This window comes from Canis lupus, chromosome 22, assembly GCF_011100685.1.
Source record: "Canis lupus familiaris isolate Mischka breed German Shepherd chromosome 22, alternate assembly UU_Cfam_GSD_1.0, whole genome shotgun sequence".
Classification (NCBI taxonomy): domain Eukaryota; kingdom Metazoa; phylum Chordata; class Mammalia; order Carnivora; family Canidae; genus Canis; species Canis lupus.
Genome location: NC_049243.1, coordinates 30,782,148 through 30,797,333, shown reverse-complemented (window position 1 = coordinate 30,797,333; position 15,186 = coordinate 30,782,148). Strand labels below are relative to the sequence as shown.

Genomic DNA, 15,186 nt, shown 5'->3' with positions numbered 1-15,186 from the left:
AAGGAAACCAGGAAGATGGGTGGAGAGATAATAACAGAGTTTAGAGCTCCAGACTCTTTACAGGGGTGAGGTGGGCCTTAAATAGGAGTATTTCCTCTTTTATCCTACAGGAGAGGAAAAAGAAAGTAATTAATTCAGTTGCTAGTGAATTTATAAAATGTGCAGCCAAAAGAATTATTTATTATGATAGTAATTATACTTTTAAATTGGATTAGGACTGATGAATGTTAGGGTTAGGATTTTAAAACAAAGGGGGGAAAATGAAATATTTGTTGTGGAGATTGAAAGAGAACAGATAAAATTTATCAGCTATCTTTGAAAAATCAGATGAAACTGGAGATCCTGTATTAACATTGCAGTGTGTGTCATACGAACATGGATAAGGTAATCATTTGGATTGATTCAGCTTGAAGTTTACCAAAGAACTCCACAAATGAATAGTGTGAGAAGGGAGAGTTCAGCAGATGGTAGTTAAAGAAAGGACAACCCAATCAGTTTGGACAGGATGATAGACACATAGATAGATCCAGAGAGAGAGTAGGGGTGAAAAGGACTAGTAATCTAAGAATAGATACCATAGGAGTCACTGAAGCAGAAAACTGTGAGCAGGCCCTTTTGTTGTGATTCTGAGAAAGAAAATTCTGTGGAATGTCACAGGTCTGTGACTTTCGGTGTAGTGGCTAAAGTAGAGTTGGAGTTAAGTTTGTTGAGATTGAAGATTTGGATGAAAAAGCTGGAGTTTTGGATGAGTCATCCAGTGACTTAAAGAATTCAAAGATAAACATTCTTATTCACTCCCACTTTTATGTAAGGGATTTACTTTCTGGTCCCCTTAACTCCCTCATCATTCTTTTAGTTTCCTATGAACATGCTTCAATTTGTACAATTTCTTTTGAAAATCCAGTTACCAAAACTAGATGCAGTTTTTCAAGACTATTTGGAGTGTCTTAGGGTTAGAGCATTTACAGAATATCATTCCCACACTGACTCTGAGATATCCGTGCATGTTCAAGGAAAGGGATTTTCTAGATCAGCCACTCACACATACTGTGTACTACTCAGCAGTCAGACAAATACTGTGAAGGATGGAAAAATAAGATATGATCTATTCTTTCATTAGTAAATGTAATGATATGTATTTTGAGGGGAAATGGTGGAGTGGAAAACACACTGTGCTGGGAATCTGGAACCCTAGGTTTTCCTGCTAGACCTAACCTTAAGTGGCATTTTCTCGTTTATGATTTTTTAGTAGATAAAGGCAGCTAGATCTTTTCTAAATCACATTCATGAAAATAGGAAGGGTGAGAGAAAGGAAAGAGGCTTGTGAGTAATGTGGGTGTCCCTTTTTTATTTACTATGAATATAAGTTAGAAGTGAATGAGCAGTTGGAGAACTTTACATGAACTTTGGAAGATAATGGTCAATTGGGCAATGATGCAGGACTATAAGAATATTGGGAATAATGTGACTAGTTTCGGGTTCCTACAGTCCATTTTTGTCTTTATATTTCACCCTAATTTTTTATGGACTTTTTTGTTATTTTTATTTAGAAACAGATTGTTCTGCAGGTCCAGTTGCAGCAATCTTTATATTATGGATACATACCCTGTTTTGGTTATGTGGATTACAAATCCCCTTCTCCCAGGTGAAGGCTTATCCTTGCCCTTTATTTATAGTATCTTTGGGAGAAATCTAAAATTTTAATGTACTTAAAAGATGCTTTTTTCTCTAAATTTGTTTGTTTGTTACATTGGAGTCTTTAACATACCTATAATTTATTTTTGTAAAGGGTCTGAGGCAGGTAATTGAGTTTTTCTTTTTCTTCTATGTGGAGAACCAGTTGTCTCAGCACCATTTATTGTTTTATCACTGCCTTAAAAATATTTCTAATGAGTTACTGGTCTTGATGGAATTTCTTTCTTTACTGGATTCTTTCTCGTCTCTTTCTTTTAAAGGTTTATGAAAATTACTCATTTGAAGAACTGCGTTTTGCATCACCAACTCCTAAAAGGTAAGGATCATTTTTGCAACACATAGCCAAGACATGTATTGTCACCTGCTGCAACTGAAATCATGCTGCATTCCAACTTCATTTTCCTTAAGTAGATATTTTATTGCATTTTTTTATTTCCAGTAGAGATTTACTATAGATTTTATATTGTGTAGTTTTGTAGATAGAATATATTGCAATACTGCCAGTATGTTACATAATACTAAGATACTAGAGAAAGACTAAGTAGTATCTAAAAAGATATATATTGGCTTGTTTAGGATTGTTTAGTTTGTTTTTTCAGGGTTTTCTTCTCTCCTTCATCTAATGAGTTACAGAGTGATTTCAGTGTATGTTGTGCTTGTATTTTTAATTCTGAGGTCTTACTTTTTCAGCCCCTGAGTAGTTTTAACTCCAGATTTGAGCAGTTTTTTTGACTTATTACTTTATTTGCTTGTTAGGAGAAGTGCTTTTTAAAATGGAAGACTTGAAAAAATTATTAGATGAAGAGACTACTACCTCCATAAAATTTAGAAGAAGCTCCAAAGTGAACCTGAAAAAATTCTTACACATTTCATAATATCACATGACTTATTAAAAATTAACAGGTTGTTGTGACTTTATTCTAACATGGATTCAAAACAGGATTTCCTGTAAAAATAGCCAAATTTTAAGAATGTATCTTTGTCTAGAAATAGGGAATTAACATTCTGTCTCAAGCTTAATTTTAGTTACAAAACACTCATACAATGGAAGCATATGATTTTTATAAAATAAATATGAACTATAGATTTATAGCATGTTAAATAAGAGAAAATGGTCATTTGCCAGTAAATAGTTTTTCATGTACGTTAGGCATTTTAAACCTAATCAAAATAGTCTCAAGTAAATGCATTATTTATTTAGCAATACTATTAAGCATCTGCTGTGTGAAGAACTGATACAGGCTCTGGGATACTTGTATGAACAAAATAGACAAGGTACTAGTTGTTAGGACATTCACATTCCTGTGGAGAAACAAACTATAAGTAAACAAAACAGGATTAATAAGTAAGGTTTTTTGATAGAGAGTGATGGGGATAGGATAGGCCACCAAAGTATTGGGGGATAGGAGAGGCCTGTGTGAGGTGGTCTTTTTTGATTGGAGAGCTGGATGGTAGTTGGCAATGTTAAGATTTAGAGGAAGTTCATTCTAGGCAGTGAAAATCTAGAGTGGAGAGACCTTGTTGTCTTTGAGAAACTGGAAGAGAGTGGTGCAGGAGAGTAGTAAGCAAAAAGGAAAATGGTTGAGGATGAGATCAGAGAGGTAGGTGATGGCCTTATTATATAGGGACTAAGTAAGCTAAGTTAAAGAGTTTGAATTTTCTTCTATGCAAATTAATTTAGTAGGTTTTAAGCGAAGGAGTGATATAATCTGACTTATAGTTTTAAAAAGATCATTCTGGCTACTCTCTGGAGAATGAATTACAGAGGAGCAGAGCAGGAGTGGGAACAGAGAGATGAGTTAGAGACTGTTAGGTGTTTTGGAGGAGGTGTAGGAGGGAGTTAGAAGTGGGAATGAAGAGAGTGGATAGATTTGGGGTACTCAGAAGGTGAAGCTGATAACCTGCTGCCAGAATAGAAATAGGAAGTGAAAGAAAGAGAAGATTAAGAAGGATTTTTTTCCAGCTTCAGCAATGATATAGAGTATGTAGCAGTATAGCAGTATGGGGGTCGGCCAGTTTTGGCCTGCAAACCATATCAGGCCTATTTGTAAAGAAAGTTATTTTAGAGCATAGTCTTACTCATTAATGATGTATCATCTATGGCTACTTTTTGTAGAGTTAACTAGTATGGCAGACTGGCACAGTAGACTAAAATATCATCACTGAAAATGTTACTGACTTCTGATGTAGAGTATCATGATTTTTATGAGGGTCAAAAAGTCTGAGAAATGAGTGGGCATTTTTTTTGTTCTGTTTTGTTGGGTGCTGGGATGAGTGAGAAATAGAGTTCTTCTTTGGATATGTTAAAATTGAGATGCTAAGATGCCTCCTAGTTATCTAAGTGGGGATATTTCAGTTTGAAATTTAGGGGAGAAACAAAACTTGGAGTCATCTATTATAAAGATGCTATTTAAAACTGAGGAGTGGATGAATAATCAACTAGGGAGATGCTATTGAAAGAAAGAAGAGCTAGACCCAAACTCTAGGACATTCCATAAGCTAAAAGGTGGTAAGAGGAAAGCCAACAAAATCCTAAGAAACTAGAAGAAAACCTAGGAGAACGTTGCAGAAGCAAAAAGAAAATATTTCAAGAAAGTAGGAGTTGTCAACTATCAAATGCTACTGAGAGATTGCTAAGGATAAAGAAATGACCATTGAATTTGGGGTCATTGGTGACTGACAGAAGCGATTGCAGTGAGTGGTGCTGGGAACAAAAGTCTAACTAGGATAAGTTGTGGAAGAGAACTGGGAATGAAGAAATGGACAGGGATTTAGACAATTCTTTAGATGAGTTTTGACATAAATGGGAAAAAGGACATGAGACTTTATTAGAGATTATTGTAGTACCAAAGGGTATTTAAGAAGGGAGATTCTGAAGTTTGTATAGAAATGAGATGGAAATAGAATGGTTTAATAAAGTGGGAGAAATTGATAATGAAAGAGAACAAGCAAGGTAATTATAGCATGGAAGTGTTGAGGAATGAGATTCACAGCACAAATGAGGGGGCTGGCTTTAAATAAGACCCAGGGCACTCCTTGCATTACAACAGGACAGAAGGTAGAAAAATGGAAAGTAGATTTATTAATCTGATTACAACTTTTGGGTTGTATCTAATTGCTTCAGTTTCACACTGAAAAAAATGGTGAGGTCATGATCCTCTGAGAATGAGGAAAGGAAGAAAAAATGAAATTCAATCATTTTGGAGGATAGGAACACATACTATGGCAGGACAATAGGACTGCCGTTTATTGTAATAATACAGTTAGAAATTATCTCAATGATGTTTTCAGCTATTTAACCAAAAGCAAATTTTCCAGTATCCATCTTATTTCTTTTCAGACCCAGTGAGAATATGCTGATCCGTGTCAATAACGATGGTACTTATTGTGCAAATTGGACTCCAGGGGCTATTGGACTCTATACTATTCATGTGACCATTGATGGCATTGAAATAGGTATTCTTTTTCTAAATTATGAGTTACTTAGTGCAAACAGCCAGAATCAAAATTGTCTTTCTGTTCTAATTTTCACCTTAACTTATATTGTAGAGACATGGACAAGTTTCATCACTTATTTGGAGCTTCATTTCCTCCTTTACAATGAGTACTTAATTAGTGCATTCATAACATCTCAAAATTTTGTAATAATTTCTGATATCATTATTAGCACTCATGACTCCTTTCCTATTCTCTAATGTGACTATTTAGGTATGATCTCCTCTCTGTTGCTAAATTTATAACCATGTGCATACCTTATCTCCCCATGATGGTTTGTATATTTTCCTGGCATAGAGCAGAGACCATCTCATTCATCCTTGTATCTCCCAGTCTAGCTCAGTGCCTGGCACATAATGGCCACTCAATAAATAATGAATGAATGAATGAATTTCTTTTATCCACCACTAACTTTGAAAAGTATATTGCTTCTTCTTTGGGCATTAACCTTTTACTTTTCTTTGTTATTAAACTATTCATAAAATAGGACAACAGTAGAACAAGAAACTCTGATAAGTGTTTATCAGTATGAATTCCTTATAACAATAATTCCTGATGCTTTTCAAGAGAAAGGGCTTCTATGATGAGATAGATTGGGAAGACCTAAAACTCTCATCTTAGACATTCATACGGTTCACACTAACATAGAAGGAATTCTGAATGCTCTGAAATTAAGAATCTTGTCTAACTTTGTTTAACCCTTATCCGGAGATCCTTAGCCTATAGGGAAGAGGGAGTCAAGGTAGAGATAAAAGCAACACTGGTTACCATTCCACCAAAATACCCTTGGGGAATTCTGGTTTAAGTAGTTTGTTTTTACAGTGAAGGTAAAGAGACACTTTACATTGATGTAACTGTATAGAAAATGCATTGATGTAACTGTATAGAATCAGATCTGTCAGATTCCCCTATACTGTTCCGGAGACCTTTATCCTCAGTCTTTGTTGCACTCTCCTTTATTTCAACATATCCATAAAGCCTTTAGTTCAACAAACTTTAGTTGGTTTTGAGCAAAACGTTTTAGAGAAGACAGTTCCTGTTAAATGCTAACAATTGCTGATGATTGCAAGCTAAAATGGGCAAACAAAATCACCTGAAGTAGAATATAATAGTGACACACAAGAGGTACAAATTATTAGAATTCAAAAGTGGAGGTAGTCAAGAATGGTTTAATCTATGCTAATAGTGGGCTGAAGAAAATTGATACAAGGTAGATAAGAAAAATCCATTTATATTTGTTGTTTGAAATGAAACTGAAGAAAATCATTCATGTTTACTTAACATCACCCATTTTCTTTCCTACATTTTGAATTCAACTTTTTCCCAAGGTGACCAAACTGTCAGTAGGCTGAGACCTTGCTTGACTAGGCAAGGATATATAATAACTCATTAGAAGAATGATGATATTAAAAGCTAATGTTTATTGAGCACTTACTATATGCCTACATTGTTTTATGCACTCCTTATATATTGTCTCACTCTCGCAATAGTTCAGTGAGGTAGGTGCTATTTTCATTCTCATTTTACAGATGAAAACATTTAGGCACAGAGAGTCAGACAATTAGTGACAGATGTGGGAAAAACCAAGACAGTCTTAACATCTTAACATGAGACCCCAGGGTTTAACCACCATGTTGCATTGCCTGCTGGTCAGAATGGTAATTGGTGTAGCTGATGTAATCTGATAGGATGATAAGGTGCAGCAACAATCTGATGTTGTGAGCTTACATTTAACCTCATAAAGATTTCTTGATTTCCTTTTTATTCTTTTTTAATATCATTTCTTTGTTCCACATAAAGAATAGTAGCCCCTTCTCTTTTCTTGAACCTCTGAGACACTCATTTGGAATACGAAGGCCATTTTTCAAATATTTCTCTTTTTTAAAAAATTTTCATTTAAATTCCATTTAGTTAACATAGTGTGATACTAGTTTCAGGTGTACAGTATAGTGATTCAGCACTTCCATACATTACCCGGTGCTCATCACAAGTGTACTCCTTAATCCCCATCACCTATTTCACCCATCCCCTACCCACTCCCCTCTGGTAACCATCAGTTTGTTCTCTATGGTTAGGAGTCTATTTCTTGGTTTGCCTCTCTCTTTTTTAGCTTCTCTTCATTTGTTTTGTTTCTTAAATTCCACATTTGAGTGAAATCATATGGTATTTTTCTTTCTCTGACTTCTTTGACACTGTCAGAGAACTACACTGTAGTTCCATCATTGCAAATGGCAGGATTTCATTCTTTTTTATGGCTGAGTAATATTCCATTGTGTATATACACCACATCTTCTTTATCCATTCATCTATCAGTGGACACTAGTGCTGTTTCCATAATTTAACTGTTGCAAATAATGCTGCCATAAACATTGGGGTGCATATATCGCTTTGAATTAGAATTTTGGTATTCTTTTGGTAAATACCTAGTAGAACAATTGCTAGATCATAAAGTAGTTTTATGTTTAACTTTTTGAGGAAGCTCCATACTATTCTCCAGAGTGGCTGCACCAGTTTATATTCCTACCAGCAGTACAACAGGGTCCCTTTGTCCGCATCCTCGCCAATATCTGTTGTTTCTTGTGTTGTTGATTTTAGCCATTTCTGATAGGCATAAGGTGATATCTTATTGTAGCTTTGATTTTTGTTGTTGTTGTTGTTGTTGTTGTTTTAAGTTTTTATTTAAATTCCAGTTAGTTGGGGCACCAGGGTGAATTAGTGGTTGAGCACCTGCCTTTGGATCAGGTTGTGATCCTGGGGTCCTGGGATTGAGTTCCACATCAGGCTTCCTAGAAGGAGTCTGTTTCTCCCTCTGGCTATGTCTCTCCTCTCTCTATGTGTCTTTCATGAATAAATGAATAAAATCTTTTTAAAAAGTTAGATAAATTCCAGTTAGTTAACATACAGTGTAATATTAGTTTCAGGTGTACAATATTCAGCACTTCCATACAACACTCATTGCTCATGACAGCAAATGTACTCCGAATCCCCATCACCTATTTAACCCATCCCTGCAACCTACCTCCCCTTTGGTAATTGTAGTGTGTTCTCCATAGTTAAAGAGTCTGTTTTATTTTGTTGTTGTTGTTTTGTTTTGTTTTGTTTAAAAAAAAAAAAAAAAAAGGTCTGTTTTTTAGCTTCTAAATATCAATCACCTTAAAAAGACAGAATTTAGAGGGCAGCCTGGGTGGCTCAGTGGTTTAGCGCCACCTTCAGCCCAGGGCCTGATCCTGGAGACCCTGGATCGAGTCCTGTGTGGGGCTCCTGTGTGGAGCCTGCTTCTCCCTTTGCCTGTGTCTCTGCCCCCCGCCATTCATGAATAAATAAATAAAATCTTAAAAAAAAAAAGAATTTAGATATTTGTTTAAAAGAGTCTGTGAATGTACATAAGGTTAGGTTAAGGATCCTTCCTCCCTTGTATTCTCAAACGTTACAGTTGTCTTCCTTTTCTTACAGATGCTGGCCTTGAAGTTAAAGTAAAAGACCCACCAAAAGGGATGATACCACCAGGAACTCAGCTGGTCAAACCGAAGACAGAACCTCAACCAAATAAGGTTAGGATAGAATGAAATCAGAATCAGAATTTGTCAGACATTTATTAATTTTCTTTATTGATGCTTCAAGGTGGTCATCAAACATCCCATATTTTAGTTGATTTCAGTATTTGAATTCTAAATATCCCTAAATAAGTTTGAAGAGTATTTTGTGGAAATTCTAATCATTTCTAAATTGTAGGACCTATACTTTGAGGCTTCTTTGAATAAATGCTCTAGTAATTTATAGGCCTTGTATACTTCAGTTATTGAAAATTTACAATTAACAAAATTTTTACTGAAAGTAAGTGCATAAAGTTTGCGAGGAAGGTATCTTATGCTGTTAAAAGAATAAATAATTTCCTGACATCTTAAAAAAAAAAAATTTCCTGACATCTAAAAAGTAAGTATAGGAATTTTGGTTAACTACTTATTAAAAAGGAAATATTGGTAATAGAATTTGTATCATACAAAAGATTAAAAAAAATGAATCTTCTCTCCTTTTTATGTCTTCAGAGTTTAGAAAGGATATTATAAATATGTACATTTTAATATTTGTAAAATTCTGTTATAAATAAACCACTGTTCCTTACACAGGGAAAACAATTACAAATAATTTTGAAAACTTTCACAGAATTATAATACTTCCAAATCTGTTTAATTTTCTTACTACTTATAAGCTCTCTATTCTGTAATTTTCCATCTCAACTGTCTGTCTTTGCCTTTCCCAGGTTCGAAAATTTGTGGCCAAGGACAGTGCAGGACTCCGTATCCGTAGCCACCCTTCCCTCCAAAGTGAGCAGATAGGCATAGTAAAAGTCAATGGAACTATCACTTTCATTGATGAGGTAATTTGTAAAGAAACACGTGGTAATAAATTTTGGACAGAAAGTTTTTGCATTGTTTGCATGATAATCAGGTTACTAAATTTTCTGCTAGTATGTTTTAATTGGTTTGGATAGTATTTGGAAAATTATTTTGTGAGATGTGTTCATTGAGTTTCATACATTTTTTTTCTTTATAGCAAAAAAGTGACTAAAATTATATTTTGAAATAAATAAAATTATATTTTTAATCTGAAAGAAAGTTAATTAACAAGTAGAACCTGGGGGCACCCCAGTGGTTCACTTAGTTGAGGGTCTGCCTTTGGCTCAGGTCAGGATCTCAGGGTCCTGGGATCGAGCTCCATTTTGGGCTCCCTGCTCAGCGGGGAACCTGCTTCTCCTTCTTCTGCATCTCTCCACCGTTCATTCTCTCTCTCTCTCTCTCTCTCTCAAATGGATGAATAAAACCATAAAAAAGAAGAAGTTGAACCTCTACAAGTACACATTGAAAATGGGTACAGTTGTCAAATATTTTAAGTGCTGTTTGCTTTTAAAATGTATTTAAAACACACACATATTGCTTTAATTTCTGACAACATATTTTTATAGTAATACGACCAAGTAACTTCTGATTATTAAAATCTAAATTGAGGGGAGGGAAGAACTTACATTCTTTTGAGAGAGAAACATTTTATGTTTAAAGTCTCTTAATGTGTGATTTTTTTGTGCTTTTATTCCTAAGTGATGTTGTTTTTATATCTTACCATGTGAATTACCACATTGCTCATCATTCTTTGCTGCTTTTTCTTTAAAGTTTCTCTTTTACTTACCTCCTACAGAAACTAGATTCTTAATCTTCATGTCCACCATTGTTTGCCTGTTTTGTAGCCTTTCAGGTGTTGCTAGCTTCATAGGACTTACAGGTGGATATGGCTTGTTCTTGTTGCTTATTTCCGTAGATCCACAATGATGATGGTGTATGGCTGAGACTGAATGATGAGACAATAAAGAAGTATGTTCCCAACATGAATGGTTACACTGAAGCCTGGTGCCTGTCCTTCAATCAGCATCTTGGCAAGAGTCTTCTGGTCCCTGTTGACGTAAGTAAAAGGTGGTTTTAAAACGCATAATAGGTACACTCTATCCTCATTACAGGGCTTTCTTTAATTAAGGCTTTTCAGTTCTGAGGTAAACCACAACTAAATAACTTTTACTTCATAAGTGCTTGATTCTTAAGAGCTGTGTAACGAAGGTGGAGTTTGGCATGACTAAGGACCTTAGTATTACTATGATCCACACAGGCAGGAGGTAATAAAATAAAATGAGGCCTATCGAATTCCTTTCAATGAGGTAGGGATTGAGAGTATAGTTTTTATTTTTTTTCCTTTCTTATTCACACTAATGTTTGGAATGAATTCCAAACTACAGATTGTGAATTCAGTATTAATTATACACTCAAAAACCTGTATAAACATATTCCTTTGTATGTTGCCATTTTGTAATTAGTTCTCTGTGTTTTGTCTAAGTTTGAATCCTTTCTTTCTTGGCTTATTAATCCTATTGTGTTATATTACTATTGTGTAAAAATAAGAAGGATTTTTAGTCTTTTTAGTGGTATTATAGTGAGTTGAAGCTAAATCCTAGTGTCAGAGAACTCATTGAACCTCTTTGACAAATGCAGTAGAGTACTTAGAGTACTTATTACTGTAAATGTAATAGTAACCCATAGCCTTCTTTATAATTTAAACAGAAACATAGGATATTTCTTCCCTTTCATCACCATCAAATATACATACTCTTTATGAGACTGTTCATAAATAGCACTGGTAAAACTTTATTTTAAAAAACCTTAGTATTTTAAACAGTTGAATTTCTTAAAAATCAGTATATAAGGTTAGCTTATTATATCAAGCCATTCAGTGTATTATTTGTTTTCTTTGATAGTCTAGAGTATGTGCTCCAAATGGACAGTTATAAATGATTCTTTGGGAAAAGAAATAATCAAACTTCCTTTTATATTTATTGATCTCCTTCTTTATATTCTTCTATAAATGTTTTGTAATACTACAGTAGGGAGAGATATATCTCTGTATTTTTTACTTATTGGTATGTGTTAAGGTTTGGAGAGTGTTGGCATACTGTTTTACTGAGGTTAAGCTAAAATGATAAATGTATAATTAAAATACCAAGTTTCGAATAAATAAACCAGATCTTTAACTTTCCTCAGATCTGTAATCTGCATTTAAAAATGAAAAATATTTTGACCCCCTGGAAGGAGAGATTAGTCTGGAAGATAAATAATAATTCTTTATTGTCTGTGGCTAAGAAGTTAGCCTTAAATGGTTTGAAACTGTTTTCCACTATCCCTGATAAGGCATTGTATTAAATTACATTATCTTTACCATCTCTCCCACTCCAAAATTTTCTTCTTATTGCTTTGTTTGCTCATTTGAGGAGATGCTTTTGGTAAGAGGCAGATATTCACACAGATAAAACAAGAATAAGCAAAGGTAGAAAGGAGGAACAAGAGATGCTGTGTGTTGAAGTTTTAAATCCCGTGGTTTCATTTTGGAACAGTGGCGTTCCATTATTTGATGCTCTTAAACCCCATTCAAGAGACAGTTCGTAATAGACAATCTTCCTGAGGTCAGAGAGAGAAGAGCAGTAACAAGTAGAAGAAAGAAAGCTAAACGGGTAAGCCATACAAATACTTCTTGATGGGTTTTCACTGGAATGTGAAAGAGTTGTCACTGACCTATTTGAAAATATCTGGAGGCAGAATATTGAAGATATGAAGTGACTTGTGATATTTTCTAGCCTTTATGTTGAAGAATGTCATGAGTTCTACTTTAATGTAGATAACTCAGAATGGCTGGTATTATTGATAAGCCTGAGGTTTTCCCTTTCTTTTACGAATGATAGTGACTTGAGATCCTTATAAATTAAAAAATGCCAGTAAAAAGAGGGAAATACCTCTTTTTGGTATGTAAATAAGAAATGATGTAAATAAGAAATTTGAAGACTGGGATTCCCTGGGTGGCTCAGTGGTTTAGTGCCTGCCTTCGGCCCAGGGTGTGATCCTGGAGATCCAGGATCAAGTCCCACATCAGGCTCCCTGCATAGAGCCTGCTTCTCCCATTGCCTCTGTCTCTCTGTCTCTCTCTCTCTCTCTCTCTCTCTCTCTGTATGTCTCTCATGAATAAATAAATAAAATCTTTAAAAATAATTTTTTTTTAAAATCTGAAGACTGAAAAAGGAGAAGAAAATGGTATTAGAGGCACATTTGGAGAACTGTTTTGTGAGGGAGGGAAGGGGATATGTGTGGCAGTAGGTAAGTTTTTAGGGATGGAGGGAGAAAGGGCAGAGGTTGAAGGAGACCAAGATTTTTATAAAATAGGAGAGAGGAAAGACATCAGTTAAGATTGAAACAAATGACTTAAGTTAGAGGACTTCAAAATGCAGTAAAGATTTGAAATAATGTTTGAGAGAAACAGGAGAGGGATCTAAAGAAAAACTACTTGTTTTTGGATTAGTGGGCCACTAAGGACCCAGTGAGACCCATGGATGGGTCCATTGTGGATGCCCTTCCTCATCCATAGTTCTAAGTTTCTAGAATCAAATATGCCAAGGGAGTAGATTATAGCTGCCTGGAATTTGGTGCTGCTGTGACAGAAAAATAGGGACAAAATTTCAGATGCCAATGAAAGAGGACTTGGGATCACCAACTGTGGAATTCAGCCTGCCTGAGTTAGAAATGTGAAAGGACAAGTGGAGGATCCAAGGGACTGGAGGCCTAATTAAATCCTAGAATGATATATATAAGTACACTATAGTTAAAGAGATAGAAGGATAGGTGGTTTGTGTGATAAAGTAGATATTTACATTTGATTTCATAGTTAGAGGATTTTACTGAATGATATGGCCTGGTAATGGGCCATGAGCAGGTAGCTGAGGTATAGTGGATGTGAAAGTCATTTTAACTGCCTCAGTCTAAGAACTAAAAGGCTCACTCAGCAGTTGGGTGATCATCTACATCAGCACAAAGGCACACAGATGATGGCAGCACTGTGACCCACAGGCTAAAGATGAAATGAGTTTGTTTACCATGGAGGGAGGGGTCCCCTTCGATACAATATAAAATCATGGGACAAATGGCAATAGTTTGATTCTGTATCAGGGAGAAGCATAGAGCAGGTTTAGTATAAAAATATGATAACAGGTAGATAACAGAAGGGTTTATATTTTATGTGGGGACCAAAGATGACAGAAGGGATAGAAATAACTGGCCTACAGCTCCAAACAGACCTAGTGTACAGTTGTTTCAGTACAGGTGTTCGATGAGGACTCACATAGTCAACCTGCTATAGGCAAGGAAGGCTGATTTCCCAAGGTTTTGTCTATAGAGACAGGGCAGGCCCCTTACACAGTCAGTAATTTAATGAGTATGTTACTCCATAGAGCTAAACATGTTTAGGAGATAGAGGGACTAATGATTCCATCTCATCCTCTCAGGGAACTAATATGTCTAAATAAATACATCTTTCTACTTCATTTGCATCTCTTACTATGTTTATTTCTAGAAAAATATATTCACTTTCCACCTACTATTTCTACTTTATTTTTTTTTAATTTTTTTTAATTTTTATTTATTTATGATAGTCACAGAGAGAGAGAGGGAGAGAGAGGCGCAGAGACACAGGCAGAGGGAGAAGCAGGCTCCCTGCACCGGAAGCCTGATGTGGGATTCGATCCCGGGTCTACCAGGATCGCGCCCTGGGCCAAAGGCAGGCGCCAAACCGCTGCGCCACCCAGGGATCCCATACTCTTTCTACTTTAGTCCATTTATGAATAAATTAAGTATAACTATAGCTAATAAAATTGTAAAACACTACTCAATTTTTTAAAAAGTGGGAGAGAGCCAGGAGATTTAAAAATAATATAGAAATAACCAAGGACAGATGCGACTAACTTAAAAAGATTCAAAATATCAAAAAGTTGCCTTTAGCAATCTTTACATCTACCTCTTCAACCTTTTCTAGTTAAAACAATTTCGCATTCACATCAATATTATGTACTTTATCTGGATCCTGAGTCAAACAAACTGTCGGGGAGAATGGGAGTGGGTATTAGAAATTTGAACACTGATTAAATATTTCATGAACTATTTTTTTAAAATCACTGTAAGTAATCCTATTTAGAATAAGTTTTAGGGACTCCTGGGTGGCTTAGTGGTTGAGCATCTGCCTTTCGCTCAGGTCGTGATCCTGGGGTCCTGGGATTGAGTCCCACATCAGGTTCCCTGTAGAGAACCTGCTTCTCCCTCTGCCTATGTCTCTCCCTCTCTGTGTCTCTCATGAATAAACAAAATCTTTAAGAAAAAAAAAAGCTTTAAAGCTTTTTACACCATCTTGTGTATTTAGCCATGTTGTAGAACTCTTGTTGTCATTGCAAATAGGTACTGTAGCTAACTGCTGGCCTGCCTAACAACATTTCATTACTAAGAATTGATGCATCCTCACTTAGGGAAATGTGACTTTCCTCTATTTTAGCACTTTAGTAATGCTCTAATTCAGAGAGTAAACAGCAATAGACTTTCCTATTATATATAACTATTTTTAAAAATACTTCTTAATTAGTAAGAA

The 15,186-nt window shown here is 35.4% G+C and overlaps 1 protein-coding gene across 13 annotated transcripts in view; it reads left to right on the top strand.

Annotated features, from left to right (window-relative positions):
- MYCBP2 (MYC binding protein 2) overlaps nucleotides 1–15,186 on the top strand; it is a 258,986-nt gene that overhangs the window by 163,688 nt on the left and 80,112 nt on the right. For all 13 annotated transcript variants that reach the window (XM_038569798.1, XM_038569796.1, XM_038569801.1 and 10 more), the window contains 5 exons: nucleotides 1,956–2,011; nucleotides 5,036–5,151; nucleotides 8,644–8,741; nucleotides 9,452–9,568; nucleotides 10,504–10,644. In XM_038569798.1, the coding sequence (XP_038425726.1) occupies nucleotides 1,956–2,011; nucleotides 5,036–5,151; nucleotides 8,644–8,741; nucleotides 9,452–9,568; nucleotides 10,504–10,644 (528 nt within the window). The remainder of the gene's footprint in view (nucleotides 1–1,955; nucleotides 2,012–5,035; nucleotides 5,152–8,643; nucleotides 8,742–9,451; nucleotides 9,569–10,503; nucleotides 10,645–15,186) is intronic.